We start from the raw sequence: 15,569 nt of genomic DNA, 5'->3' as shown, positions 1-15,569 counted from the left end.
TTGCTAAAAGCATGCTGTGGTTCAGTGGAAGCTGACTAAAAAATAATATTGGAGATTTTATAAAGATGAAAGACTAGGGGCCCCTTGGGTGGCTCAGTCAGTTGAGCATCCGACTCTTAATTTCAGTTCAGGTCATGATCTCACAGTTGTGAGATTGAGCCCCATGTTGGGCTCTGTGCTGCCAGCACGGAACCTGCTAGGGATTATTCTCTCTTTCCCTCTCTGCCCCTTCTCCTGTTTGTACTCTCTCTCTCTCTCTCTCAAAATAAATAAACTTAAAAAAATAAAGATGGAACAATGGTACTCTATCCTAGAATCTCGCTTTCCTAATACAGTCTACTCTTTTTTTTTTTTTTTAACTTTTTTAATGTTTATTTATTTTTGAGAGCACAAGAGGCAGAATGTAAGTAGGAGAGGGGCAGGGAGAGAGGGAGACAGACACAATGCAAAGCAGGCTCCAGGCTCTGAGCTGTCAGCACAGAGCCCAGTGTGGGGCTCAGATTCCCAAAGTGCTGGATCACGACCTGAGCCAAAGTCATGCTTAACTGATTGAGCCACCCAGGTGCTCCCAGTCTACTCTTGTTAAGCATGTAGTTACATTTTATAGAGTTGTGCAAACACTGAGTCAGTAGAGCCAGTTTTCTTGTGGTAAATGCAAAGTTAGGTCACTGCAAACCTCTGGTCACACAACAGCCAGTCAATACATAATCTTGTTTTGATGTCCATTATGATTTAAAGACACCTTATTTGATATATATTATTGAGTTGTTAACATTGAGCTCATGGCCAATAAAACTCACGCCTGAATGAAGCTTATCTCCACTCGTTTTGTCCATAAGGCGTATCACAGCCTTCTTGCACTTAGGGACACTAACTAGCATTTAAGCATTATGCTTGTGGCCATTTTAAATAACAAAGTCACCAGTAAAAAGCACAAAAATGTGGAAAACATGGCACTAAATAGACCACAAAAAAGACCCATGTTTAAAGTGTAAGAACTTAAAAAAAAAAAAAAGGCAGAGCCTTGTTCTAACCTCACTGGGAACAGGGAAACTGAAATTTTTTGCTACTGTGTGCATGTCCACGAATGATTTAGAGAGCACAGGTATTAATTTTGGAGTTACAAATAAATTTTATCAAGTAGGCAAATTCACAAAGGATCGATGAATAATGAAAAAATTAGAAAACACTATTAATGCTTTCACTAATGGGCACCTGGGTGGCTCAGTTGATTGAGCTTCTGACTTTGGCTCAGGTTATGATCTCATGGTTCGTGAGTTCAAGCCCCACGGTGTGCTTGCTGTTGTAGCTCAGAGCCTACTTTGGATCTTCTGTCCACCTCTCGTCTCTGCCCTCCCCTGCACTCTCTCTGTCTCAAAAAGAAAATAAAACATTAAAAAAAAATAACTTTCACTAACAAAACCAAACAAAAAAAAGGAGTAGGATACCTGTGGCCATTAGGAAGTTAGAGAAAGGGAAATAGTTTTATTGGAAAATTCTGTGCATTCTGATTTCTTATTATGGTTTCATAAAGCTCTCTGAAAGTGACAAAATTTTATGAAAATTTTAGTCTTTATGCTGTTAGGCTACTAAGAGCAGCAGTCTTAACTTTGGGTATTTTCTATTTAGGTTTCTTTGTGCACAATAAAACAGGTAGAAGAAACCTGTTAACTCATGGAACAGCTATTCTCTTTTTTTTTTTCTGATTATATTTTAAGTGCTATTCTACGAGATTATATTTGAAGAGGAACCTAATCCTTACAGAGCGCTTACTTGCAGTTATGTATACTTACTGAAGTTGAATTTTGTGACTAGCTGGAGAGAACTGAATGTCTCAGTTGCTTAGTGTGTTAAACTTGAGCCTACTCTTACTTGATTTAGCCTATCTCTTCTATTAAAATAGGTTCCTGACATGGCAGGCTATCCTCATATTCGTTACATTTCATCAGGATTGGATGGAACATCATTCCGAGGTCCTTTCAGGGGCAATTTTGAGGTGTGTAATAAAAGTAATGAGATAATTTGCGAAAGTGTCTTTAGCCCTCTCTTTAATGTAGAGAGAGAATATATGTATTCTTAGTATTAAGAATTGAACAGGAGTGCGATGATGGCTGGGGACCCAAATTGCTGAGACTGCTTCTGGGGGCTGTCACAGAAAGACTTATAAGTGATATTTACCTTAGTATCACAAGTTACCCAAATAGTTAAAGATGAGTAAATGCAAATTACCTAATATAAATGAAAATAGAAATTTATTAATCAAATCAGTATAAATATCAGATGAAGAACTTTATACCATTAAATTGCGGGTAGGGGAATCTTACTGCTTTTGACTAAGCTCATTTTTAGAGAAGCATCACTGGAGGGAAAAAAAAAACCCAACTAATTTGGTTTATAGCTAACTGTCTTGTTTGAATTTTCAGGAAGAACAAATTATTTGAATATGATTTGAAGTTTTGTTCTTCATGTTAGTTTGGAAGTTGGAGTCAGGGAACTATTGTTTGATTTGTTTCTGTATTTACAATGATTTCATCTTCTTGTGGCATTCATACCTACTGACTCAAACAGTGCCATGTAGTAATATTTTGCTCTAATCCGTAAAGATGACTTTGCCAAACCACTTCAGCTGGCTGAGAGAAGAATTAACGATTTGCCTTACCATATATGATTTTTTGAACACTGTATTTATATTGCAGGTTTATAAATATGGGACTTAATTGCTCTTACAATGGTAAAAGTGCTGTTCAAGAAATAATCATCCTGGCTTTTAATACTAATTATCCTTTACCTTCAGGAACTGATACATTTGGAAGAAAGATTAGGAAATGTGAATCGTGGTGCATCCCAGGGGACAATTGAAAGATGTACATATCCACATAAATATAAAAAGGTAAGAATTTATTCTGTGAAGTGTCTATATTTTTATTGAAATGCATAAGATTTAATATTATGGACCCTTTTTGAGATTGTGAAATCTAGCAACCATATTATTTATTACCCAAACAACATATACAGTTTTTTTAAAAAATTGAAAGCCTGGGGTGCCTGGGTGGTTCAGTTGGTTAAGTTTCTGACTTCAGCTTGAGGTCATGATCTTGCAGTTCATGAGTTTGAGCCCTGCATTGCGCTCTGTGCAGACAGCTCAGAGCCTGGAGCCTGTTTTGGATTCTGTGTCTCCCTCTCCCTCTCCCCTCCCCGACTCGTGTTCTCTCTTCCTCTCTCTTTCTCTCTCTCAAAACTAAATAAACATTAAAAAACATTTTTTTAACTGAAAGCCTAAAATATATACTTGAAGTTCTTACCCTGCTGTCCCCAGTCTTCCTTCCCAGAAGAAAAATCAAAGTTAAGGATTTCTTAGGTAATGTTCCAGATATTTTTATGCATTTGCAATCATGTGCATATGTATGTGTGTTTTTCTTTCTCTTTCAAAAATAACACAAAGTGGATGGTATGCACACAGTTTTGCACATTTTCTTTTCCTCCTCTTTCAGCACTCACAGGTCACCCATATTCTTTTTTAAGAGCTTACACAAAACTTCATCATATGACAGTACCATTATTTAGCTTGTGACTTATGTGGACATTTAATCTACATTTTTTATATTCTACCCTCAACTCCTATGTGTAGTAGTCTATCTAGAAGTTAAGGAGCAGACATTGTAAGTTTCTTTCAACAAACAACAATGTCCTATGATATACAGAGAATAATAAAGTATGAAAATTGCTGCCTTTGTATTTTTTGTCTGTTTTCCAAGAGTATTAGTGACGTGTTACCATTAAATTTAAGTCCTTTCAACTATGTAAGCTAACGACTAATTAGCATTAATTTATTTGGATATTATTTGAACCATTCATTAGTAAGATAAAATTTATTTAACTGTATTCATGATGGGACAAAAATAGAGCTCATCTTATATATCCTCCTAATTGTGGGTTAAAAATTTTAGAAACTAATGAATTCAGGGGCGCCTGGGTGGCTCAGTTGGTTAAGCGTCCAACTTCGGCTCAGGTCATGATCTCACGGTTCGTGGGTTCAAGCCCCGCGCCGGGCTCTGTGCTGACAGCTAGGTCAGAGCCTGGAGCCTGCTTCACGTTCTGTGTCTCCCTCTCTCTCTGACCCTCCTTTGCTCACGCTCTCTCTCTCTCTCTCTCAGAAATAAATAAAAAACATTAAAAAAAATAGATACTCATTTAAAAAAAGAAAGAAACTAATGAATTCAAACTAATGAATTTCTGTTACATTTGCTTTTGCTTTTGATGCTGTTTAAAGGTCTTAAAAGAACAGGTGGTGATAGCCACTTAATTCCTCCATTAATTCGTGACGGCTGTACCTGGGAAATAAGTTGTGGGTGTGAATGTATGGTTTTGTTTTGTTTTTGTTTTTCAAATAAACACAGACTTTACTCAGTTGTTCAATAATGTCATCTCTACTAATAAGGTAACAACTGATTGGTTCTCACAGAGGAAACTGCACTGCAAACAAGATGGGGAAGAAGGGACTGAGGAAGACACAGAGGAAAAATGTACTATCTGTTTGTCTATTTTAGAGGAAGGTGAAGATGTGAGGTAACTAGACATTAATTATCTAAAATCTGTTGTCAGAACTGTACGAGAGATTTGATTTGAAAGTAGGCGAGAAACCAAATAAAGATTGCTGCTGGCAGACGCCATTACCCCTATCTGATGTGTAGAATTCCCTTCCAGTGAGTGGAAGAATAGAAAGACCAGGGTTTCCATATCACCAACAAAGGGGTGGCAGTGGGAAATACACAGCACAACAAGATTTGCCGGGGCCATTTTGTGGTCAAATTGTCTTCTGTAAACCTTGCAGAAAGGAAAATTTGGAGGCTTTGGAGGCTATGGCAGTTATATTACTGTATTCCCCGAAGCTTAAAGAGGGCAGTCCCCATTAGCTCCATGCAGTTTGTCTTACGGCATCTTTTATAAATCAGTTTTGTCCTAAAATTTCCCCTCAGCTTATAGGAATATTCTCTTCTTGCAGCTGCACAATTTAGAAATGTTACTGTGCTAACCTACTGCTAATTTTAGGTATTTCCTTTTTATAATCTCTTGAGTAATTGTTCCTATTTTGATTTTTCTAATGTAACATAATGCCATATGAAACAAGTTCTGAAACATACATAACAGCACTGTATGATAATATTGTTGCCCTAATTAATAAGAATAACTTTATCATACTTCTTCAATTGGCGGTGGAGACAAAAAAATATTATGAACAGTTGGTGCCTTACCACATATGAGGATATTTTAGACCACTGGATTTCCGATGAAGGTTTATAAATGGTGGAAGGTAGTTGTTTTTACAGCATCGACAATCCTGTTCAAGCAGTAATTGGAACGCTTCTTTTTAGCTACTAATTTTATAAAATATTAGGAAGTCTGAAAATGTATGATAACTCTTTTAACAGTGGATGGAAGTACAAATGGACTCTGTTAAGTCAGTAACTTTTCTCTCACTGTTCACTTAGATTTAATATTATCCTGTATTGCCTGGAAGCTTTGTCAGATTCTAATTGATAACTTAGTGTAGTACATTTAACTTCTTAACCAATTTTTATTTTTTCCACTAATTTTTTTATTGAGATATAACTGACATATAATGTATTAATTTCAAAATATACAACATGGTTTGATAATGCAAATATATTACAAAACAGATTAACCTACCTTTAAAGGAGTAGGATAGTATTAGGTGGATTTAATAATTATCCCATGAAAACACTATTATTAGTCTTTACTCAGTAAGGTACTCAAGTTTAAGGTATAAAGATCCTCTAGATAGAAAACAATATTTGCGTATTAAGACATTTCTTGATTAGTATGACATGCTATATTTACAATATGAACTCTAATGTTTTGGAGAGAGAAGTAAATGAAATACGTTTTTTAAAGTGCTGTGATTTGAGTGATTTGAGATTAAAAATATATTTGCAGTATTATNGTATTAAGACATTTCTTGATTAGTATGACATGCTATATTTACAATATGAACTCTAATGTTTTGGAGAGAGAAGTAAATGAAATACGTTTTTTAAAGTGCTGTATAAATACAGTGATTTGAGATTAAAAATATATTTGCAGTATTATGTAACAGGGAACTTACTGCCAGCCTCTGTGTTGGCAGCTCATGTATAGAAACCGTATCAGAATAATTGCCAGAGTAATTGTTGTTCTTAAAATTCTAAAGATTTTATATACTTTGGTTTCATAGCTGTGACCGTTAATTATTGTGGTCATTCATACATTATGTTGCCCAAAGTGTTAATTTTAATATAGGTATAACTCATTAGAGAGGTTGTGTATGTGTTGTGTGTTTGTTTTTTACAAAAGGGAAGGATGCCTGCTAACTACAAAACACTCATGAATTACTATGTTATCATTTATTTAAAAATAAACACTACATGTAGTTGTCATGAAATTCACTTTCGTAATTTCTGCTTTTTGTTTCGTTTGCCTGTAATAGACGCCTTCCCTGTATGCACCTTTTCCACCAAGTGTGTGTTGACCAGTGGTTGATCACCAATAAGAAGTGCCCCATATGCAGAGTGGACATTGAGGCCCAGCTGCCAAGTGAAAGTTGACACCATGTCTCAGAACTCTTGCCCTCCCTCTCATTCCCATCCTCCTGGTACTGCAGTCAACCAAAGATGGCGTGACTTACCTGCGCAGATTTGGAAGCCTTGAACTTAGAGTGTGGCTCTGCTATATGGTACAACTAATGCTAGACCTACAGTTTATGTATACAGTTGAGTATGATGTATTTATAAAAGCTTTTTTTTTCTAGATTTGACATTTTTCCTGTATCATTTTACTGTATTTTTGCATGGTTCTTTGTATTGCATTTCTTTGCACATATTATGGGCTTGTGACCCTAAACTTGCAGGCAAGATTAGCTGCTTTAGTAAGTAGAATTTTGTGGTCTTTTTGTTTTTTACATAGTATCAGGTCTTGAGAATTATGAATTTTTTTTATCCATTACTAACCTTTAATTTAATCAATCATGTGCTTTAGTTTAATGTATAAAGATCCTCTAGAAAATGATAATATTGTGTATTAAGACATTCCTTAATTAGGACAAAATGGCTGCTGTATATTTACAATATGGAGTTCTGAGTTAAATACCATCCTTAATACTGGGAACAGAATACAAACCATATTCAATCAGATGCAGGTGGTATTCACATCACCAGAGTGATCAATAGACATGTTCTTGGTGTATCGTTTTCCTTTCAGCACAACGCAGATAGAGTTGAATATCGATATCATACATATAGACTGCTGTTCTGATTGTATTTATCTTTTTCCTACATCGTTTAGAACTTTATTTCCCTAATTCAGTTTTTTGCTGCTGTGAAACAGCTCTGATGAACACTAAATATTAACTTCAATTAGCTGGATTGTACATACTTGCAGATTTAACAGAATTTTAGGGAAATTGAAGAAGACATGTAGAATTTTGTTCAGTCTTCTGCTAAGCACGTTACAGTAATGATATCTGCTTAACATTGATTTTGTAATAAACACATTCAGTCAGGAGTTAGAATTGCAGTCATTGGCAGGTATCTATGCATTCATAGAATTTCTAAAGGTCCCAGGATCACTTTTAAGGGATTTTATTAGTTTAAAGATAAATAAAGTCAGCTGAATCTACATGTCTCTTGTTTTATTTCTCTTTAAACTTGAAAACAGTAAATCTGCAGATACTGTGAGGCACAAACCTACTGTTGCTCTGGTTTTAGACGCCCACTTCATACATTACCAAGAGTCGATCACTGATTTAAAATTTTTAATTTCTATAGTTAAGATTTACTGCATAATATAGAATATAAAGTTAAGTTAACGTACTAACATTTCTCCTTTGGAGAAAGTTTTAATCCACTTCAGGATGCATATTATCAAGATACTTTCATATACAGGATAGCCTAATTTTATTTGTCTAAATATGCTTAATATGCCCCAGATTGCAAATGCATCAGTCAGTAATGTCACTGTCTGTATGTGGAAGACATGTTCCCATGGATCATATGTGAAGATGTCAATAAGCTTGCATTAAGCCACCTGCTTTGTAAGTGGATTGATTAATAAATAACTTATATTTCTATTGTCTTTGTGTTTCATAATTAGTTTTATAAAACAGTTTATATTAAACATCTTGGAGTTCAAAATAGTGATCTCACTCAAGTTGACATTTGCATACTTTTTGTATTCATTTATGGCTATTTGCCTTTTTTGTATTAGTAATGTTACATTGTAGTAATTGTCAGTATCAACATGCGGAAACATGGTTATGTGTAGAGGTGGAGGATGGACTATGGTTAAGAAATTTGGATAGAAAATAACATTTTTTAAAAAAGAGTACTTTTGATGATTAGGCTGCAGTTGTAGAAGGGTAGAGGAAGGAGACAGAAAGAGTGACAGTGGCCTATGCCTGCCACCTTACTGGGGAAGAGAGCAAGTAGCCTGTCTTCGAGTAGCCTGCGATGAGTGTAGGACTTTGCACTGGAAAACCCAGGGTCACTGCCAAGGGAGGAAGATCTCTAGATGGGGAGGATTCTGTACAATTGAGTCCTCTTGATGTTCCCTAAAACACAAGACGAACAGATAGATTTCTCTATTTTTTAATATTACATCAGATTTAGATGCACGACTACCTGTTGACCTGTTTTATAATTGCTACTGAATTTTTTTTTTAATGTGGATAGAGCATTATTACTTTAAAAGTTTATTTAATACAGGTATTTATGGCATAAACCTGGGTTGTTAATGCAGGAGCTTAGTAAGCTACTGTAATTAGTTACAGAAAATGTGATTAGTAATGAGCCAAGTAAGGAGGAAATAATTTTTAATATAACTTTTGTGCTTTGTTTTGGTGTCTTCCATATCCTGCTGCATCTTATGTCAAAATGAAAACTTCAGTGATAGCTGTCCAAATACTTTAGAACTAAAATTCTTTTGTCAGAAAATTCTTATTTTTATTGTTGTTAATATGCAAGTGATAAACTGATATTTGAAACATTTTTCTTATTCTGGTGACTTTATTTTAGCTGCTAAAACACTTCATCTGTAACAGTTTGACATACAGAAAACTAACATTTGTTAACACTAAAATTGAAATCTGGGCTCTGAAATTTTCACTATTTTTCATAAATGAGAATAGCTTAATTCTATAGAAACTACATCCTGATTTCTAACTTACCTCCCAACTCCTCTGGAAACACAATGAATTTTTTACTTATTCAAGACTTCATGGGGCACCTGGCTGGTTCAGTTGGTAGAGCATGTGACCCTTCATCTCAGGGTGGTGAGCCTGAGCCCCTCATTAGGTGTAGAGATTACTTTTAAAAATCTTAAAAAAAAAAAAGACTTCATATGTCACAATATTAGATATATCAAGGTTGAACTATCTTCTCTCAGTTATAGATTCAATCATTTTCAGTAATTTTCTTGAGTTAAGAATGACAGTTGGCCCTTGAACACCATGGGTTTGAACGGCACAGGCCCACTGACTTACACATGGATGTTTTCAGTAAGTACAGCATAATAGATGTATTTTCTCTTCCTTGTGTTCTTTATTTTATTATTATCTTTATGATACTCTTTTTTTTTTTTTTTTAAGTTATTTTGAGAAAGATAGTGTGCTCACTAGTTGGGGAGGGGCAGAGAAAGAGAGAGAATCCCAAGCAGGTTCCAGGCTGTTAGCACGGAGCCCGTCGCGGGGCTTGATCTCCCGAACCAGGAGATCATGACCCAAGCCAAAATCCAAAGTTGGACACTTAACCAATTAAGCCATCCAGGCATCTTTTTGATATTCTTTTAATTTTTTTAAACCTTTATTTATTTTGAGAGAGAGAGAGAAAGATACATAGTGTGAGTGGGGGAGGGGCAGAGAGAGAAGGAGACACAGAATCCAAAGCAGGCTCCGGGCTCCAGGCTCTGAGCTGTCAGCACACAGAGCCCATCGTGGGGCTTTAACTCACAAACCATGAGACCATGACCTGGGCCAAAGTCGGATACTTAGGGGCACCTGGGCGACTTAGGCGCCCCTATGATATTCTTAACATTTTCTTTTCTCTTGCTTACTTTGTTGTAATATAGTATATAATACATATGACATACAAAGGCCAACTATATTCCCAAAACAACTATTTGTCTCTAAGAAAAATAAATGTTGCCAATTTTGTGGTTGGGCTTACTGAGCACAATCTCCTCTCTGTCCTAAGTATTCTATACAAATTCACAGGACACATAAATGATTTTTGGAGTTGTGAAAAGTATATAAGCTTTGATGTCAGACGGACAAGGGCTTTGAATTGTGCAGCTTTGAACAACCTAGGCTTTCTGAACCTCATGTTTCTCATCTATAAGACTAGGTTGTTAATTAGAATTAAATGAGATAAGTGCAAAGAGCTTTGCATGTAGTATACTTATATTAAGAATATAAGTTCTCCCAATGCTCACTGCATTCCACCTTTACCACCCAAAACAACTACCCTTTTTTTTTTTACTTAATGGATTTCTTTTTTTTTCTTAAATAGTTTACTGTCAAGTTGGTTTCCATATAACACCCAGTGCTCATCCCAACAAGTGCCCTCCTCCATGCCCATCACCCCCTTCCCCTCTCTCCCGTCCCCATCAGCCCTCAGTTTGTTCTCACCATTCTGGAGTCTCTCATGGTTTGCCTCCCTCCCTCTCCCCAACTATTTTTCCCCTTCTCCTCCCCCATGGTCCTCCATTAAGTTCCTCCTAATCCACCTCTGCATGCAAACATCTGGTATCTGTCCTTCTCTGCCTGACTTATTTCACTCAGCATAACACCCTTAAGTTCCATCCATGTTGCTACCCATGGCCAGATTTCATTCTTTCTCATTGCCATGTAGTATTCCATGGTATAGATAAACCACATCTTCTTGATCCATTCATCAGTTTATGGACACTTAGGCCCTTTCCATGCAAAACAACTACCCTTGACCTTGATAACAAATGGTAGCATAGCATGGTGCTGGACCATAGATCAGTGTTCTCTCTAATCTTTCTCTTATAGAGTCCAAGAAGCTAATTACTAGATAAGAAAGAACAATCCTCTTTAGACATTCTTTGATGGGTTGCAATTTTTCTTCTACTCAAGGGATAGAGGATTCCTGGCACATTGGCCTTCTTCCATTCTCTTGCAGTCACACAAGGACATAGTTGCCCATCAGTACCATTCAGTGCTTTATTTTAGGCAGCCATTGCCAGGGGATCAGAATTGGCAAATGATATCAAACCATATTCCCTCTCTGATCTAAAGGAAAATTTTATGGAGAATTTCTCATTCTCCCCTAATTTTTCTCCTCACCAAATTGTGTTATGCAGCAACCTGGTACCTATTAAATGTTAATTAAGCACATACCACTGAATTGCCTATATCGTATTAGCTTCCTAGAGGCTTATTTTTAGGCTAATAGCTATCACTGAGAGAGCATGTGGAAGGTACGGGTTTCCAGTAGATGCTTTTGATTAGCCCCAACAAACTGCATATCTCTTATTTATCATCACTACAGAGGATGAAATGGATTCACTAAATACTGATTTTCATTGTGGGCTCTGCTGAATCTTGAGTACAAACTGCTAAATAAGTTTTGCTTTAGGTGGTAATATTCAAATATATATGTGGGCAGGGTAAAAGCTTTGAAAAGTAGAATTCTACAGTTTATTATTTGATACATGGTGCTCCATAAAGAAAGAATTTTATCTTTTCAACTGCCTGTGTAGCTGTTAGCGTAACTCAAGACACTGAGGTTTCCAATCTGGCAGTTCAAGGATGACCCAAAGGCTTGCCCTTCCTCTCTTACATATGTGGAAATTTTTTCATGATATGGGGTGCTCCAAACTTGTTATCCTAGGGAATCTATTCTTCAGATTTTCAAGAGCCTATGAAGAGGAGTGTTAGACAAGGGAATTGGAAGAGATATGGTAAGTCTCATCCTGCATCCTGACCTGCCTTTAAAAAGAAATGAGGGATGCCTGAGTGGCTCAATTGGTCAAGCATCTGACTGTTGATTTTGGCTCAGGTCATGATCTCACAGTGTCATGGGTTCAAGCCCCATGTCGGGCTCTGTGCACTGACTGCAAGGAGCCTGCTTGGGATTCTCTCTCTCTCTCTGCCCTTCCCCCACTCGTCCTCGCTCTGTCTCTCTCAAAATAAATAAACTTTAAAAAAACAAAATAAGGAGGAATGGCTGTCTTTTAATAGTGTTTGCTCAGAGATTAAGTTCTATGGTGTACCTGACTTCTGAGCACTTCACTATTAGCCACACACTCCCCAAAGTTTTGTATTCTGTGTTGCTGCAAAATAGTTATTTTAGCTTAGAGGCTTAAACATCAAACATCTTAGTTTCCGTGGGTCCAGAATTTGGAAGCAGCTTAGTTTGGTACTTCTGGCTCGAGGTGTCTCCTGAGGTTACAATCAAAATGATAGCTGGGACTGCACTCATCTGAAGCCTCTTTCGTCTGGATGATGTGTTTCTTTTTTCTTTAATTTTTTTTTTTTCCCCTGAGAGAGAGAGAGACAGCATGAGCAGGGGAGGGTCAGAGAGAGAGGGAGACACAGAATTCGAAGACAGGCTCCAGGTCCTGAGCTGTCAGCACAGAGCCCGACCCAGGGCTTGAACCCATGAACCATGAGATCATGACCTGAGCTGAAGTCGGACGCTTAACTGACTGAGCCACCCAGGCGACCCGGATGATGTGTTTCTAAGCCCACTCATGTGGCTGCTGATTGGAGACTTTGGTTCTTTACTGGGTATTAACCAAGAGCCCTCTCCTTCCCCTATCAATGGCCATGCAAATGAGCCATCCTGAAGCTAGTACAGATTCAAGGGGACGGAAGATAGCTACGCCTGTTAATAGAAGTAGCAGCAAATTATAGCCATCTTTAACCTACTACGGTTAGGTAAAACAAGCCCTATTGCATGATTATAGAATTACTACTACAAACTTCCTAAGCACATTTAGTTCTTTCCCTTCTAAACCAAATTTTAGCAGATGGAAAAGCCATGTGTGCAAAATGACCTGTGTTCTCAAGCATAGTCATCAGGAGAATCGGTAGTGGGAGAACTTTAACTTCTCTATACTGATGTTTGAATAAAAGAAATGTATGGGAGGGAGAGAGCAAGGTATTTCTGTAATTTGGAAATTCTTTCTGCAGTATTCTTGTTAGATGATTGCTGCGATGGTTAATTTTATATGTCAACTTGACTGCACCATGGAGTGCCCAGATATTTGGTCAAACATCATTCTGGGTGTATCTCTGGGGGTGTTTCTAGATGACATTGACATTTGAGTATCTTGTAGATTGTGTAAAGCAGATTGCCTTTCCTACTGTGGCCGGGCCCTATCCAATAAGTTGAAGGCCTGAAAATGAAAAAAATGAAAAGATGAAACAAAAATGAAAAAAAAAAAAACAAAATGAAAATGAAAAAATGAAAATGAAAAAAAATGAAAAAAACCCAAAAAACAAAAAACCTTGCCTCTCATGCCTCTCTCAGCACCCCATGAGTAAGGCACAATTTCTCTTGCCTATTTTTCTCTTACCTTTAGACTCAAACTGAGACATGGGCTTTTCCTGGGTCTCTCATCTACCAGCCTTTGGATTTGGAACTACACTAATGGCTTTCCTGGGTCTCTAGCTTGCACACTGGAGATTGTAGGACTTGGCAGCTTTCTTAATTGTGTGACCCAGTACCATATCTATCTATCTAGTCATATGAACCAGTACCATGTAATCTACCGGCCTTCCTCCTCCCTTTCCCTCTCCTCCCCTCCCTTCCTCCTCTGCGGAGACCCCTAACTAATGCAGTGATCATGCCTCTACCTATATATACTTATTTAAGATGCACACTCCTTTTATAAGCAGTTACTTTTTTTTTTTTTTTTTTGGTAGGGGATAGTTTTTCCTGTAAGTTCAGTCACAGAGGCCTAGCCTATATTCTAGAGCAATGCAAAGATCTGGTTTCTGTATATACTAGATCTTCAGATTTTATAAGACAGCTATCTTGATTTTTTTTATAGGTCTTCCCCAAGTGAAATATACTTGGTACCCTTGACTTTGTTTAACCTGGATTGTAAGCATCTTAGCTATTCTTGTCACCATTTTCTCGATACTTCTTGTTTATTAACGTTTTTCAAAGTATGATACCTATAAATAATTACTCCAGATGTGGTCTGAGCATTAAAAAGTATACAATTATCTGAATTCAACTCATGCTCATGTGTTAGGTCTTGGAATGGTGGTATTTTGTAAGGGAGCACAGGTTACCTAAAGCACAGTTGTGCAAATAGAAGGAATAAGAATGAATTGGAGGGGCACCTGGCTGGCTCAGTGGGTGGAACATGCAACTCTTGCTCTCGGGGTCATGAGTTTGAGCCTCACGTTGGGTGTAGAGATTACTTACAAAAAAGTTCACTGATAAGAATGAATTGGAAGAGGATTCCAGAGTGAAGGGAAATGAGACACAGTCTTCCTTCTGTCATCTATGTGAAACTGAGATCGGCTCTCACATCTGAGTAGGCCTGCACCCCCCACAGGGACTGGTTAGTCCAGTAATGGGGCTGTTACTGAAAAGTCGCTTGATAATCCAACCGGGACACTCTCTACACTCTGCAGCTCCTCAGTGTTCTTCCAAAGCTGATAGACTCTGGTTCAGAAATTAGAGTTCCTCACAATATTTGTCTGTCATAATAGAGAATAGGAAATTCGTGAATAATTGAACAGCATAATTGTACATCTCTTGAGTCAATGGTTTATTATCCTCAACAGAACTTGTACCTTTTTACTCTCTAAGGATGAGTAAATTCTATTGTTATCCTTTCTTGTACCTTAGCTCTATATTGCCAACACCATGAGGGCAGGGACCCAGTTTTTATACTTTTCTTCCCCTTCTAAGTAGTAGCCACAGTGCCTTGCTTATAGAAAGCATTAAGCTTACTTAAAAACAACAACAACAAAAAACTTGGGTAGGTCACAAGCTTGAGGTCCAGGTTTTAAAGAATCATTTTGAATGGAGGCCCGTGGAGCCACTAGAAAGTTGTTTGTTTCCCCTCTCTGGGTCTTCTTGCTTCTGAGCAAGTTCATAGGCCCAAGACTGGGGCATGTGAATGCACCCTGTTCAACCAGTAATAGATTACCTAGTTACCTTCGTGGGATAGATAATGTTGACCTATTGGTTAACATGAAAAATGCCAAGAGGGATGCTTCCCCCTCCCAAGGAAATTAGCAATAGAAGTTATTTTTTTTTCTTTATTACTTGGTTTGGATAACTTCTGAGAAAATTTTAACACAATCACTGAAAACTTTAGTGTTATTTACAGTTCTTTTCTGTCACCCACATTCAATTATTTGCCAAGGTTCTGTTGTTTCTCCAAAATTGCCTCTCATACCTGTTTACATTTTTCATTTTTCACACTCATCCAAGTCAAATTTTGTTACCTCTCACCAGGGACACCTTTAACTTTCCAATCTGCAACAGGTCAGCTTTCTAAAGCAAAGCTCTAATCAAGTCATTTTCCTT

The 15,569-nt window shown here is 37.2% G+C and overlaps 1 protein-coding gene across 5 annotated transcripts in view; it reads left to right on the top strand.

Moving 5' to 3' along the window:
- Positions 1–8,127, top strand: part of RNF111 (ring finger protein 111) — a 91,774-nt gene extending 83,647 nt beyond the window's left edge. For 3 of the 5 annotated variants that reach the window (XM_077747888.1, XM_077747873.1, XM_077747879.1), the window contains exons 11-14: positions 1,904–1,996; positions 2,795–2,890; positions 4,439–4,566; positions 6,485–8,127. In XM_077747888.1, coding sequence (XP_077604014.1) covers positions 1,904–1,996; positions 2,795–2,890; positions 4,439–4,566; positions 6,485–6,602 — 435 coding nt within the window. In that variant the 3' untranslated portion in view covers positions 6,603–8,127. The remainder of the gene's footprint in view (positions 1–1,903; positions 1,997–2,794; positions 2,891–4,438; positions 4,567–6,484) is intronic. The other 2 variants (XM_077747897.1, XM_077747885.1) reach the window with 1 other exon arrangement.
- Positions 8,128–15,569: the final 7,442 nt, after the last annotated feature.

This window comes from Crocuta crocuta, unplaced genomic scaffold (genome assembly GCF_008692635.1).
Source record: "Crocuta crocuta isolate KB4526 unplaced genomic scaffold, BGI_CrCroc_1.0 scaffold130, whole genome shotgun sequence".
Classification (NCBI taxonomy): Eukaryota; Metazoa; Chordata; class Mammalia; order Carnivora; family Hyaenidae; genus Crocuta; species Crocuta crocuta.
This window is presented reverse-complemented; position numbering and strand designations above follow the sequence as displayed.